The sequence below is a fragment of the Rhinoraja longicauda genome, chromosome 24, assembly GCF_053455715.1.
Source record: "Rhinoraja longicauda isolate Sanriku21f chromosome 24, sRhiLon1.1, whole genome shotgun sequence".
Classification (NCBI taxonomy): domain Eukaryota; kingdom Metazoa; phylum Chordata; class Chondrichthyes; order Rajiformes; family Arhynchobatidae; genus Rhinoraja; species Rhinoraja longicauda.
This window is the reverse complement of record NC_135976.1, coordinates 32,609,575-32,624,688: the sequence shown is the minus strand read 5'-3', so window position 1 is coordinate 32,624,688 and position 15,114 is coordinate 32,609,575. Positions and strand designations below refer to the sequence as shown.

Genomic DNA, 15,114 nt, shown 5'->3' with positions numbered 1-15,114 from the left:
GTTTCGGGTCGAGACCTTCTTCAGAGTGAAGAAGGGTCTCGACCCAAAATGACACCCATTCCTTCTTCAGACTGAAGAAGGGTCTCAACCCAAAATGTCACCCATTCCTTCTCTCCTGAGATGCTGCCTGACCTGCTGAGTTTCTCCAGCATTTTGTGAAATAAATACCTTCGATTTGTACCAGCATCTGCAGTTATTTTCTTACACTATGTGTTTCGATCTGGTAAGTAAAAATGTGGAACTGTACTTGAATGCAATGCAGGTTAAATTCTAGAACATTATGAATAATTCTATTGGTATTTAAGGAACTATAAAGTAGTTTAGAGTTTAGAGATATGACATGGGAACAGGCCCTTTGGCCCATTGAGTCCATGCCGACCATTTAGGGACGGCACGGTGGCGCAGAGGCAGAGTTGCTGTCTCACAACGCAGGAGACCCGGGTTTGATCCTGACTACCGGTGCTGTCTGTACAGAGTTTGTACGTTCTCCCTGTGATTGCAAGAGTTTTAGACAATAGACAATAGACAATAGGTGCAGGAGTAGGCCATTCAGCCCTTCGAGCCAGCACCGCCATTCAATGCGATCATGGCTGATCACTCTCAATCAGTACCCCGTTCCTGCCTTCTCCCCATACCCCCTCACTCCGCTATCCTTAAGAGCTCTATCCAGCTCTCTCTTGAAAGCATCCAACGAACTGGCCTCCACTGCCTTCTGAGGCAGAGAATTCCACACCTTCACCACTCTCTGACTGAAAAAGTTCTTCCTCATCTCCGTTCTAAATGGCCTACCCCTTATTCTTAAACTGTGGCCCCTTGTTCTGGACTCCCCCAACATTGGGAACATGTTTCCTGACTCTAATGCGTCCAATCCCCTATTATCTTATATGTTTCAATAAGATCCCCCCTCATCCTTCTAAATTCCAGTGTATACAAGCCCAATCGCTCCAGCCTTTCAACATATGACAGTCCCGCCATTCCGGGAATTAACCTAGTGAACCTACGCTGCACGCCCTCCATAGCAAGAATATCCTTCCTCAAATTTGGAGAACAAAACTGCACACAGTACTCCAGGTGCGGTCTCGCCAGGGCCCGGTACAACTGTAGAAGGACCTCTTTGCTCCTATACTCAACTCCTCTTGTTATGAAGGCCAACATTCCATTGGCTTTCTTCACTGCCTGCTGTACCTGCATGCTTCCTTTCATTGACTGATGCACTAGGACACCCAGATCTCGTTGAACTCCCCCTCCTCCTAACTTGACACCATTCAGATAATAATCTGCCTTTCTATTCTTACTTCCAAAGTGAATAACCTCACACTTATCTACATTAAACTGCATCTGCCACGTATCCGCCCACTCACACAACCTGTCCAAGTCACCCTGCAGCCTTATTGCATCTTCCTCACAATTCACACTATCCCCCAGCTTAGTATCATCTGCAAATTTGCTAATGGTACTTTTAATCCCTTCGTCTAAGTCATTAATGTATATCGTAAATAGCTGGGGTCCCAGCACCGAACCTTGCGGTACCCCACTGGTCACTGCCTGCCATTCCGAAAGGGACCCATTTATCCCCACTCTTTGCTTTTCTCTGGGTTCTCCAGTTTCCTCCCATATTCCAAAGGCGTGCGGGTTTGTAGGTTAATCGGCTTCTGTAAATTGTCCCGAGTGTGTAGAACAGAACTGTTGTATGGAGTGTTCGCTGCTCAGAGCAGACTCGTGGGCCAAAGGGCCCATTTCCACGCTGTATCTTTAAACTGAGCTGAACTGATCTTAACTAATTTGTTCTCAGGTGAGGCTGAGTGGGCTCTTCGAGTTACTAACCTGTTTAGAGGTGTTGAAACGGGAGTCTCAGGGGAACTTGCTTCCTTGGTGGTTGGTGCATCCTGAGGCAGGGTGGTCAGAGTGGTTGTGGTGGAAGACCTTGTGCTGATTGTTGCAGAGTTGGTGGTGACCGTATCTGGGTGGCGTGTTTGAGACCCTTGTGGAGATAAAGTGAAGTTTTTGAACGTTAAATGTCTGAAAGCACGTTCTGTGCCACTTCAGTGAGGTGTGGGAGATGATTCAGTTGGGAGCGCTCTTGCTCTGTGTGGGGAGATTCTGGGTTCGAATCCCACTCCAGACATTTGGGCAAAGATCCATCTGAGGCCACCATAGATGGACCAAGCCCCTTGATTTAGACAGGAGGCTAACCCATTAAGATGCCAGCAGATGGTCGCAAGCATTCAGAGACGTATTTCATGCCCTTCAGAGTCCCACAGGCAGTGTTGTCTGCCTGCTGCTAGAGTTAGGCACATGTCTTCTGCGATGGAGAAGAACTTGAAGTGGGAGTGGGAGGATCCATGGACTATTTGCATTACGCGGACTGAATTGAAAATAATGCAAATTGGTTGGTGGTATCTACCTGAAACATTAACCCCCGTTCTCTCTCCACAGATGCTGCCCGACCTGTTGAGTATTTCAACTTGTACAGTTTGTGTGGCTCAGTGTAAAGACTATATCACTCATCCCATGAGGATTCTTATTTCATAAGTGCTGGCTCAAAGAGCAAAATGGCCTCCTCCAGCACATATTTTCGATGTTCTATGTTCATAAGTGATAGGGGCAGACTTAGGCCATTCGGCCAATTGTCTACTCCGCCATTCAATCATGGCTGATCTATCTCTCCCTCTCAACCACATCCTCCTGCCTTCTCCCCATATTGCTTGACACATGTAATAATCGAGAACCTGTCAAACTGCACTTTAAAAATACCCAATGACTTGGCCCTCATCAGAAACATGATAAAGGTTTCCCCCTGTACCTCGGTACAGGCGACAACAATAAACTGAGCTCATAAATCAACAAAGTTTGTGAGACACAAGGATTTGCAGGTGCTGGAATATTGAGCAAATCACAAAGTGCTGGAGTAACTCAGCAGATCGGGCAGTATCTGTGGAAGGAATGAACAGACGATGTTTAGGGTTGGGAACCTTCTTCAGATTTTGTGTGGGTGGTGGGTGTCACAGTGACGGGCAGGGAGAGCGGGTGAGGGGGCGCCCCCCCCCCCCCCCAGCACCGTTGAGGGGCGGCAGAGGTTGTGGTCGTTGATCGATCATCTTTGGGGAAATGAGCCGTCAGCGGCAGAAACGCCGGTCCCCGTTCATGAGGTGCCCCCCCCACCCCCCCCCACACACTGCTCCTGGGACAGTGGGCTCTTGGTGTGACCCCATGGGCCGGGACACCAGTAAATGAGCCCCCCCCCCCCCTCACCCCGACCCCCGGTGATGTGGCACCGAGTCACCATGACGACCGAGGCCGGGAATTCCCAGCTGGGATTTTCACAACTGTGAGAGTGAGGAGAGATCGTCAACGCACCTTCAGAAACCTTCAATAAGATGGACGTCTTTTCATTGGCTGCAAATTTTACTATCGCACACCAGTAGCGTCCTTCATCACTCTTCTCCAGGTTGTCGATGGTTACTGAAAGTATCTGTTGTGTTTTGTTATCAGTCATCGATGTTCTCCCTCGGTGTGGGTCATCAGTAGAAACCACGGTACTGGAGAGATGGTAATAACCACCTTTACTCCAGAGCTTCTGGTTGTCCCTGTATTCCTGACCATACCGACATTCCATTGTGACCGACTGCCCCAACACTCCCCTCACCTCCTTGCGTCCAGTTATTCCCATTGACCCTGTTGGCACATTAATGATGAAAGATCAATCGCACTGCATCAACACAAGCTGAGTTTTAAGAATAAAAAACATGTCATTTGTACTGTCCAGACAGGTCCATGGTTTCGCATAGATCATGTGTAGCAAGGAACTGCAGGTGCTGGTTTACATCAAACATGGGCACAAAGAGCGGGGGTAACTCAGCGGGACAGGCAGCATCCCTGGAGAACCTGATGGGTGATGTGTCCTCTCCAGAGATGCTGCCCATCCCGCTGAGTTATTCCAGAATTGTGTGTCTCTCTTCTTTTGCATAGATCCTGTTGCACTTGCATCCTGTAGCAATCAGCAGCAGCAATCAGTGTGCGTGTGTGTGAGTGAGAGAGAGCAGAGACCGTAGTATTGTGTGGGGGATAGTAAGGAGTAAGACCTGTGTGATCTCCCGGACAAGTTTCGATCGCCTAGCTTGGGGTCGGAGAGGAATTTCCCGGATTTTTCTTCCCCAAATTGGCCTGGGTTTTTATCCGGTTTTTCGCCTCTCCCAGGAGATCACTCAGTTCTTTTGGGTGGGCGGTTGGAACGGTTAAGGGGGAGTATGAGTGCCAGGGCAGTTTATTGTTCTGGGTGTCGGATGTGGGGAATCTGGGAGTCTGATAGTCTTCCACACATCCACATCTCCGCCAGGTGCGACAAAATGGGGCTCCTAAGGGACCGTATTAGGAACCTGGAGCGGCAGATTGATGACCTCCGTCTGGTCAGGGACAAGTGAGGAGGTTATAGAGAGGAGTTATAGAGAGGTGGTCACTCCAAGACCACGGGAGGTAGACAAGTGGGTCACGGTTAGGGGGGGCAAGGAGCAGAGGCAGGGACTAAAGAGTACCCCAGTGGATGTACCCCTTGGCAATAAATACTCCTGTTTAGGTACTGTTAGGGAGTACAGCTTACCTGGGGGCAGCGACGGCGCCCGGGCCTCTGGCACGGTGTCCGGCCCTGTTGCTCAGAAAGGTAGGGAAAGGAAGAAGAGAGCGATAGTGATAGGGGACTCTATAGTGAGGGGGTCAGATAGGCGATTCTGTGGACGCAGTCGGGAGACCCGGATGGTAGTTTGCCTCCCTGGTGCCAGTGTCCGGGATGTATCTGAACGTGTCCAAGATATCCTGAAAAGGGAGGGAGAGGAGCCAGAGGTCGTGGTACATATAGGTACCAACAATATAGGTAGGATAAGGGAAGAGGTCCTGAAAGGAGAATTTAGGGGGCTAGGAAGAGAGTTTAAAAAAAAGGACTTCCAAAGTGATAATCTCAGGCGTACTGCCTGTGCCACGCGATAGTGAGAATAGGAATGGAGTGAGGTGGAGGATAAATACATGGCTGAGGGACTGGTGCAGGGAGCAGGGATTCAAGTTTCTGGATCATTGGGACCTCTTCTGGGTAAGTATGACCTGTACAAAAAGGACGGGTTGCATCTGAACCTGAGGGGAACCAATATCCTGGCGGGGAGATTTGCTCAGGTAATTGCGGAGACTTTAAACTAGTACGGTTGGGGGGAGAGACTCAAACACAGATAGCTAATAGGCAGTGTGTGAGGCAGGAGGCAGAAAAGGGAAACACTCAGACCCAATATGTAGGAGTGAAAGAAGTGAAAAGAAATAAACTGAGAATAAGAAAAGATGGGTCCCTTAAATGTGTATATTTTAATGCTAGGAGCATTGTAAGAAAGGTGGATGAGCTTAGAGCCTGGATTAACATCTGGAAGTATGATGTTGTGGCGATCAGTGAAACATGGTTGCAGGAGGGTTGCGATTGGCAATGAAATATTCCAGGATTTCATTGTTTCAGATGTGATAGAATCGGAGGGGCAAGAGGTGGGGGTGTTGCATTGCTTGTCAGGGAGGATATCACAGCAGTGCTTTGGCAGGACAGACTAGAAGGCTCGATTAGGGAGGCTGTTTGGGTGGAACTCAGAAATGAGAAAGGCTTAGCAACACTTATAGGGGTGTATTATAGACCGCCAAATAGGGAACGGGAATTGGAAGAGCAAATATGTAAGGAGATAGCAGATATTAGTAGTAAGCACAGAGTAGTGATTGTGGGTGATTTCAATTTTCCATACATAGACTGGGAATCACATTCTGTTAAAGGGCTGGATGGTTTGGAGTTTGTAAAATGTGTGCAGGATAGTTTTTTGCAGCAATACGTAGAGGTACCTACCAGAGAAGGGGCAGTGTTGGACCTCCTGTTAGGAAATGAGACGGGTCAGGTGATGGAGGTATGTGTTGAGGAGCACTTTGGGTCTAGTGATCACAATGCCATTAGTTTCAATATAATTATGGAGAAGGTTATATCTGGACCAAGGGTTGAGATTTTGGATTGGAGAAAGGCTCATTTTGAGGAGATGAGAAAGGATTTAAAAGGAGTGAAATGGGACATTTTGTTTTATGAAAAGGATATAATAGAGAAATGGAGGATATTTAAAGGTGACATTTTGAGAGTACAGAGTCTTTATGTCCCTGTTCGGTGGAAAGGAAAGAATAATAATTTGAAAGAGCCGTGGTTTTCCAGGGAAATTGGACATTTGGTTTGGAAAAAGAGGGAGATATACAATAAATATAAGCGGCAGGGAGTAAATGAGGTTCTTGAGGAATATAAAGAATGTAAAAGGAATCTTAAGGAAATTAGAAAAGCAAAAAAAAGATATGAGGTTGCTTTGGCAAGTAAAGTAAAAGTAAACCCCAAGGGGTTCTACAGATATGTCAATAGCAAAAGAATAGCGAGGGATCAAATTGGTCCATTAGGGAGTCAGAGTGGACAGCTATGTGCTGAGCCGGAAGAAATGGGGGAGATATTAAACAATTTATTTTCTTCGGTATTCACCGAGCAGAAGGATATTGAATTATGTGAGGTAAGCGAAACAAGTAGAGTAGTGATGGAAATTATGAGGATTAAAGAAGAGGAGGTACGGACACTTTTGAAAAATATAAAAGTGGATAAGTCTCCAGGTCCTGATAGGATATTCCCTAGGACATTGAGGGAAGTTAGTGCAGAAATAGCAGGGGCTATGACGGAAATATTTCAAACGTCATTAGAAACGGGGATGGTGCCGGAAGATTGGCGCATTGTGCATGTTGTGCCTTTGTTTAAAAAAGGTTCTAAAAGTAAACCTAGCAATTATAGACCTGTTAGTTTGACGTCTGTGGTGGGAAAATTAATGGAAAAGATACTTAGGGACAATATATATAATCACATGGATAAACAAGGCCTGATTAGAAACAGTCAACATGGATTTGTGCCTGGAAGGTCATGTTTGACTAATCTTCTTGAATTTTTTGAAGAGGTTACCAGGGAAATTGATAAGGGCAAGGCTGTGGATGTTGTCTATATGGACTTTAGTAAGGCATTTGACAAGATTCCACATGGAAGGTTGATTAAGAAGGTTAAATCGTTGGGTATTAATAGTGAGGTTGCAAGATTGATTTAACAATGGCTGAATGGGAGATACCAGAGGGTAATGGTTGACAACTGTATGTCAGGTTGGAGGCCAGTGTCTAGTGGAGTACCCCAAGGATCTGTGTTGGGTCCACTGTTGTTTGTCATTTACATTAATGATCTGGATGATGGTGTGGCAAATTGGATTAGTAAGTATGCAGATGATACTAAGATAGGTGGTGTAGTTAATAATGAAGTAGATTTTCAAAGTCTACAGAGAGACTTGGGCCTTTTGGAAGGGTGGGCTGAAAGATGGCAGATGGAGTTTAATGCTGATAAGTGTGAGGTGCTGCATTTTGGTAGGACAAACCAAAATAGGACGTACAGGGTAAATTGTAGGGAATTGAGGAATGCAGTGGAACAGAGGGATCTGGGAATAACTGTGCATTGTTCCCTGAAGGTGGAATCTCATGTGGATAGGGTGGTGAAGAAGGCGTTTGGTATGCTTGCCTTTATAAATCAAAGCATCGCATATAGAAGTTGGGATGTAATGTTAAAATTGTACAAGGCATTGGTGAGGCCGAATCTGGAGTATGGTGTGCAGTTCTGGTCGCCAAATTATAGGAAGGATGTTGACAAAATGGAGAGGGTACAGAGGAGATTTACTAGAATGTTGCCTGGGTTTCAGCACTTAAGCTACAGAGAGAGGTTGAACAGGATGGGTCTTTATTCTTTGGAGCGTAGAAGGTTGAGGGGGGACTTGATAGAGGTTTTTTAAATTTTAAGAGGGACGGACAGAGTTGATGTGGGTAGGCCTTTCCCTTTGAGAGTGGGGAAGATTCCAACAAGGGGACATAACTTCAGAATTAAGGGACAAAAGTTTAGGGGTAACATGAGGGGCAACTTCTTTACTCAGAGGGTGGTGGCTGTGTGGAATGAGCTTCCGGTGGAAGTGGTGGAGGCTGGCTCGATTTTATTATTTAAGAGTAAATTGGATAGGTATATGGATAGGAAGGGATTGGAGGGTTATGGTCTGAGAGCAGGTAGATGAGACTAGGTCAGAGAAAGTGGTCGGCGTGGACTGGTAGGGATGAACGGGCCTGTTTCCGTGCTGTAATTGTTATATGGTTAATGCTTTTACCGCTGGTGTTTAATTCCCATTTCAGCGGGATTGTTCCCCAAGTTCCTGAATCTACCTGGCGTCCGGTTCCTCCTTCCCTGTGGGCGTGGCTTGACCCGAGTGGTGGTCATGTGACAGGAAGCCAAACTGTCTCTCACTCTGACCCACCCTGGGTTCAATCTCAGTAAAACCCACTTCCCCATTGAACTAGTAAAAACAAGGAACTGCAGACGCTGGTTAATACACAAAAGGACACAAAGTGCTGGAGTAACTCAACGGGTCAGGAACTCTCTCTGGAGAAGGTGGATAGGTGACGATTCATAGAAACATATCAACATAGAAAATTGGTTCCGGGTAGGCGATTCGGCCCTTCGAGCCAGTACTTTGTGCCCCATTGAACGAAACGTCCCGGCCTGTGGTAGAAGGTGGATCTGCCTCTGATGTTTCAAACTCCACGTCCATCTGGAATAATCATGAGGTGTCTTTTTCACGCAAAGAGTGGGGGGTAGGAAAGGGTGGGGGGAGTATGGAACAAGCTGCCAGAGGAGGTAGTTGATGCAGGGAATATCCCATCACTTAAGAAACAGTTAGACAGGTACATGGATAGGACAGGTTTGAAGAGAACATGGACCAAACGTGGACAGGTGGAACCAGTGTAACTGAGACATGTTGGCCGGTGTGTGCAAGTTGGGCCGAAGGGCCTGTTTCCACACTGTATCACTGTATGGCGACTCTAACACATTTGAAACTCTGCAGATTCAGGAGCTGGGGTGGAGACACATCATCACATCAGTCCAGGACCGCTCACAAGCCACAAGACAAACGCCTTGAAGGAGAACTCAGAGGCTGGGGAAAGCACGGTGTGAAGAACAGCTCGAGCAGCAGAATCTGGTGTGAGGCGGTTGATTTTTCTTGGAAGGGAGAGATTACCACAACTTCTTCAAATGCTAAATTGGACAGTCAATGTGGTGCTTCCTCATTTGAGACGCCCGCCTGTTCCCAATGTGTGGCTTCCACAGGTTTTTTTCTTTGAATGTGCTAAGGTTTAGGTTCAACATTTCCCATTGCAGTGCCTGGAGGGAGTGCCGTGTGCCTTTGATCGACAAAAAAATGCTGGAGTAGCTCAGCGGGTCAGGCAGCATCTCTGGAGAGAAGGAATGGGTGACGTTTCGGGCCGAGACCCTTCTTCAGACCGAGAGTGAGTGGGGCAGGAAGTCAAGAGATATGCAAGGGGTAAGGCGTGAAAGCGACAGATCTAAGCAGATGGCGATGAGGAAATGTCGGTCGCGGAGCAGGAGAGCAGGAGGAATCGCAGAGGGGGAACAGCGAGGGCGGCTGTTGCAGAATTCTCGTCGGGGAGCGGAGGAGAACTTGTGTCCCGGGCTGAGCCACACCAAGGGCCAGCATTGACATCTAGCGAAAGGTCAGCGTGTGGCACTCTGGTCTCCGAGTCAGAGAGTCGTTGGTTCAACCCCCACTCCCGAAGCTCGAGGACTTAGGGAGCGCGGTACTGAGGGAGGTCGTCACTGCTGGAGGCGATGGCACTTTGCCGAGGCATTTACCTGATCTGCCATCTGCCATCTCTCAAGTAACTGAGAAAGTTCACCTGGAGATAGTTTGCACCAGAATAGTGGAGCAACCTATCTGTTCTGGGGACAAGAGTTATCCCGACACCCAAGGTCAACAAGGCCAGCTTTTGGGTCATTTTCGACAGGGAGCTAGCTGTGTGTAATTTGGCTGCGCACAACACGACAACAATCGCTGATGGAAGTCTACAGGAACTAAGGAGTGTTGAGCAATTGATCATCAGGTCCCCACAAGGTGCAGAGAGGTCCGTGGTTACAAATAATTCAAGGCGCGAGTAAATAATTTTAAAGAACAGAGCATTTTGTAATACAACGATTTACCTGGTGTGAGGCCAAGAGCGACAAGAACCAACAGAGCGACTGTTCCCCTGGATCCGGGCCGTTTCTGGTGGGTGAATTCTCCCTGTGTCACCGCCATGTCTCGGCTGCGTTGGTTCGGTTTGGTCCCTGCACTGCGTCTGAGTTGCCCTCTTCCTCATTCACAACAGAAGTCAAACATTCCATTTCCGTTTACTCAGGAAATGACTTTGCTGTGGTTCGAGAGTAACTTGCGACTCACTTGCCACCTCCCCCAGCCTCCTCACCACGGACACTGCACCTATCAGGAGGGCGCCGCAACGCTCTCCAGTTGCATGGATTAGAGCATCTCATCGAAGCTCCGCTTCATCCTGGTGAAGTCTGCCCGCTTGACTGGCACTCTGTCCACCACCTCAAACATTCCCTTGCCCACCACCTCAACCCCCTCCCCAAATGCGGGCACACTGCGTCTGAACTTGTATGGGGATAGGAGGCAGAGATCAGACGTGTTTGGATGGAGAAATGGGCCGAATGGCCTAATTCTACTCCTAGAACTTGTGAACTTGTGATTTGTTTACCCACCCCAAAATGCGCGTCACTAATTTGTCCAGCATCGGAACTGAGTGTGAAAACTGGATCATGACCAATATATGGCAGAACAAAATGGAGGTGGGTCAAACGGAGGCAAGTGGGACGAGTGGACGAGGGTGGCACGGTGGCGCAATCGTCGAAACTGCTGCCTTAGGCTGACATTCGGTTTCGATCCCGACTACGGTGTTGTCTGTAAGGAGTTTGTACAGTCTGCCGTGACCGCCTGGATTTTCTCCGAGATCTTCTTATCAACCTCACAACTTCCTAGTTCTCAAAAATAGACACACAGTGCAGGAGTAACTAAATGGACCAGGCAGCATCTCCAGAGAACATGGATAGGTGATGTTTGTTTTGTCAGGACCATTCTTCAGGATGATTTGAGTAGGGGGGGAGAATGCTGGAAGAGAGGTGGGGGCAGGATAAAGCCTGGGAAGTGATAGGTGGATACAGCTGAGGGAGAGAGGGTTATTGGCTAATGGGTGGACGAACGTCAGAGATGGAAAGAAGATAAAAGGCTTTGAGATATGGAGAGAAGAGGGATTGAAATGTGAAGCTAGAGGAAAGGGTATATACGGGTAGTGAGGGGCTATGGGGAGAAGGCAGGAATGGGGTACTGATTGCGACTGATCAGCCATGATCACATTGAATGGTGGTGCTGGCTCGAAGGGCCGAATGGCCTACGCCTGCACCTATTGTCTATTGTCTATTGGGACAGAGGTTAGGGGAAAGGGTGGTTGTTGGTTAGTTACTTAAAACTAGAGAATTCAATGTTCCCCCCCATTGGGTTCCAATCTGCCCAAGCGGACTATCTGATATTGCTGCATCTGTACTTCCTTGCGTCTTCTTCTTTGTCAACATATTTTGACGTGAGTTGCTCGCATTGTGTTGTAACACTGCTACACTGGTGATGGAGATGCTTGTTCTGGCTGATATTTGTGGGTTGGGTTTGCTGTAGGTGAAACTGCAACCACCTCCTGAGACCCGGGTTCCATTCTGAACTCCTGCGCTATCAGTGTGAGATTGCATGTTCTCCCTGTGACCCGGTGGGTCTCCTCCGGGTGCTCCGGTTTCCACCCACATCCCAAAGAGGTGTGGCTTTGTAGGTTAATTGGCCCTCTTGTAGAATTGCACCCAATGTGTCGGGAGTGCATGCAAAATTGGGATAACGGGGGTCTAGTGCGAACGGATGGATCAATGGTCAGCGTGGACTCGGTGGGCCGAAGGGCCTGTTTGCATGCTGTATCTCTAAACCCGCATATGATTCGATGCCAAACTCTACCTGACAACGGTGCTGTGAAAAATCTTGAATCTTGTCCATCACCTTTAAGGTGCTGTTGAAATGCAAGATGCATTATTGCAAAGAATTGCTCAATAAACGTTTAGTCAGAGGGTGGTGAATCTGTGGAATTCTTCGCCACATAAGGCTGTGGAGGCTGTCCTGGATATTTTTGAGGCAGAGATAGATCAATTCTCAATTAGTACAGGTGTCAGTGGTTATGGGGAGAACGCAGGATAATGGGGTGCGAGGAAGAGATAGATCAGCCATGTTTGAATGGCGGAGTAGATTTGATGGGCCAAATGGCCTAATTCCACTCCTATCACTTATGACATGACAAAAATTCAACCATCTTTACTTACGCTTGATTACATTCTTCAATATTCAATGTGCAGGGTTTTGCACAGCAATTCAATTGCTAATGAAGTTAAAAGTTCACATTCTGGAGAGCCAGTTTTGAGTTCTCGTCTACGTACTGCTGTCATTTGGGTGAATGTCACGATGCACAGAAGTGTCTGCAAACATTGGTGCAGAATTCGGCCATTTGCCCCATCGAGTCTACTCCGCAATTCAATCATGACGGGTCTCTCTTTCCCTCCACACCCCATTCTCCCCACAGCTTTTGACTGCCTGAGTAAACCTGTCAATCTCCACTTTAAAAATACCCATTGACTTGGCCTCCACAGCCGTCTGTGGCAATGCATTCCACAGATTCACCACCCTCTGGCTGAACAAATTCCTCCTCAAGCGGTCATTTTAGATTGGACATAGGTGGGGTTGTGGTGATGCTGTGGGTCAAGGTGCTGAGATTTGGACATCTCCAACTGGTGAACAACCTCTCTGGCCCTGAAAAGCTCAAAATTATTGTTTGGTGCCATTCCATCAGAATAACAATATTGATATATCGATTACCCTTAATTTCTACCTTATTCTTATAACGCATGTCCACAGTTCAATACTTGTAATCATTTAACCGTTTTTTAATCCCTATTGCTCAATGGACCAATGGTACTTTATTGTCTCGTGTACACCCGGACAGTGATGTTTCTTTTGCATAGAATTCAGTAAAAATCTTACTTGATATAAGCACAGTCGAAGCTAAGGACAAGATTACAGGGGACAGCACACACGAGTTGCCACATTTCTGGCGGTATCTTATATTCTTAAAGATCACATTGTTAAAGAAGTAGCGTCTTATTTTGGGCTAAAGGGCCAGTTGTCGTGGGGACGGCACTGGGTGTGAGTTGCAGGGGTCGGCCTGGCCTGGCGATGTTGTCGGTGTCTCCACCGCCGCTCCGTGCCGTGCCGCTGCAGACCGTGTCCGATCCATGCGCTCGTCCCCGAACTCTGTGGGGCCTCCAGCGGCCCACTCGCACTCCGCCCACACATCGACCAACGAACGCACCCTTTCCCCCGTTCCTCCCACGACCACGACCTCTATGCTCGGGTACCTCCCGCAGCCGACCTCGGCAAACCCAAACGCATCCGAGGGAGCGGGAGGTGAAACCCCAGCCAGCTCACCGGCGCTGTTCCTCTTTCCCCTCCATCTGCAAGGTCGCGGCCGTGTGTCGGATAGTGCTAGTGTACTTTGGTCGGCGCGGACTTGTTCGTCTGTAGGGCCCGTGTCCACGCTCCATCTCTACAGTTCTAAAGTAAAATTCCCAACTAGACTTGATCCATCACTCCCAACCAAATTTAATATGAACACCAGATTGAAGAGATTGCAAACGTTTACCTTTTAAAATTTGTCACACAGGAGATGGAGACCGACAAGAGAAGCAGGGCTCCAAAGAGTACCCAGCGTAACACAGCCCAAACACGGCGAACATTCAGCATCACGTCCCTGGAAGTCCAAGAAAATATCATTACTTCCACGCAGAGTCATCACCGATCAGCGCTGGGAAAACATTTGTCATCATATTGCGCATGGAATTCAGCGTGATCCAAGGTTGTGGCGTAGACATTGGTGAGATGTTTTGTACCGCAACATGCATCCACCCCTTGGAGGTGTTCCATGACTACATACAACGACAACTTAGATGTTAATGTTGGTGGTCAGAGTCAAACAGCATGGAAACAAGTTCTTTGACCCACTTTCCCCGCGCCGACCAAGATGCCCTTATCTACTACACTCTACATGCTTTAGATGCTAATATTGGCAGTACGATTAGTGAGTTTACAGATGACACCAAAATTGTATCCTTTTGGATGTTAGACCACAGAGGGATAAGGAGCAACTGGAATGTGGGGCAGAGAAGTGCCAGCAGGCCGGGGGGCTTCCAACCCCCCCCCCCGGCAAATTGGCGAGGATATCTATGCGGCGTGTTTGAGACCCTTGTGAAGATAAAGTGAATGAAGTCTTTGAACATTAAATGTTTAAAAGCACCTTCTGTGCCACTTTAGCGAGGTATGGGAGATGCTTCAGTTGGGAGCGTTCTTGCTCTGTGTTGGGAGATTCTTGGTTCGGATCCCAATCCACCGATTTGAGCAAGGATCCGACCGAGGCCACCATAGATAGACCAAGCCCCTTGATCTAGACGTGAGTCTCGCCCATTGAGATGCCGCCAGATGGTTGTAAGCATTCCCACGTTTATTTCATGCAGTCCAGAGTCCCACAAGTTGTGTTGCTTGCCTGATGCCGGAATTAAGTATGTCCCTTCTGGGCTGAAGAACCTGGAGTGGGAGGGTCATCTCCCATGGTCCACATCAGCTCCGACCACACAGGTCGGGCAAGGAAGGACATTTTGCTGGAGGATTTTGAGGAGAAGTTAGAACCACAAGAATGAGAATTGCCAGATTATTACCTGAGCCTTGTGCAAATTGCCACAAAGTAAATAGAAGCAAAGTGGTCAAGCATTGCTCAAAGCATCACGGTATATACATGGGTTCCAATTCCTGAGACAACCACATCAACGCAGGAGTTGAAGGGGAAGGTTAAATTGAAGAATAGGGCATACAATGTGGCGAGGATTACCGCACTGGGAAGTATTGAAGATCCAGCAGCGAAAGATTAAAAAGCCCGTAAAGGGGACGATTGGTTTTGAGAGAAAAATTGAGTGTCACATCTAAAGAAAGAGCGGATGTTCTTTGGATATATAAAGGGGAAGGAGGCGGCTAAGGTAGGCGTGGGACCGCCAGAGAACGACGCTGGTGCATTTATACCAAGAAA

At 47.8% G+C, this 15,114-nt stretch overlaps 1 protein-coding gene across 1 annotated transcript in view; it reads right to left on the bottom strand.

The window, feature by feature from the left end:
- The window catches only part of LOC144605339 (polymeric immunoglobulin receptor-like), a 65,331-nt gene that overhangs the window by 14,426 nt on the left and 35,791 nt on the right, over positions 1-15,114 (bottom strand). The window contains exons 5-6 of the mRNA XM_078420472.1: positions 3,358-3,675; positions 1,825-1,981 (exon numbers count right to left, since the gene is read on the bottom strand). Of these exons, the coding sequence (XP_078276598.1) occupies positions 1,825-1,981; positions 3,358-3,675 (475 nt within the window). The remainder of the gene's footprint in view (positions 1-1,824; positions 1,982-3,357; positions 3,676-15,114) is intronic.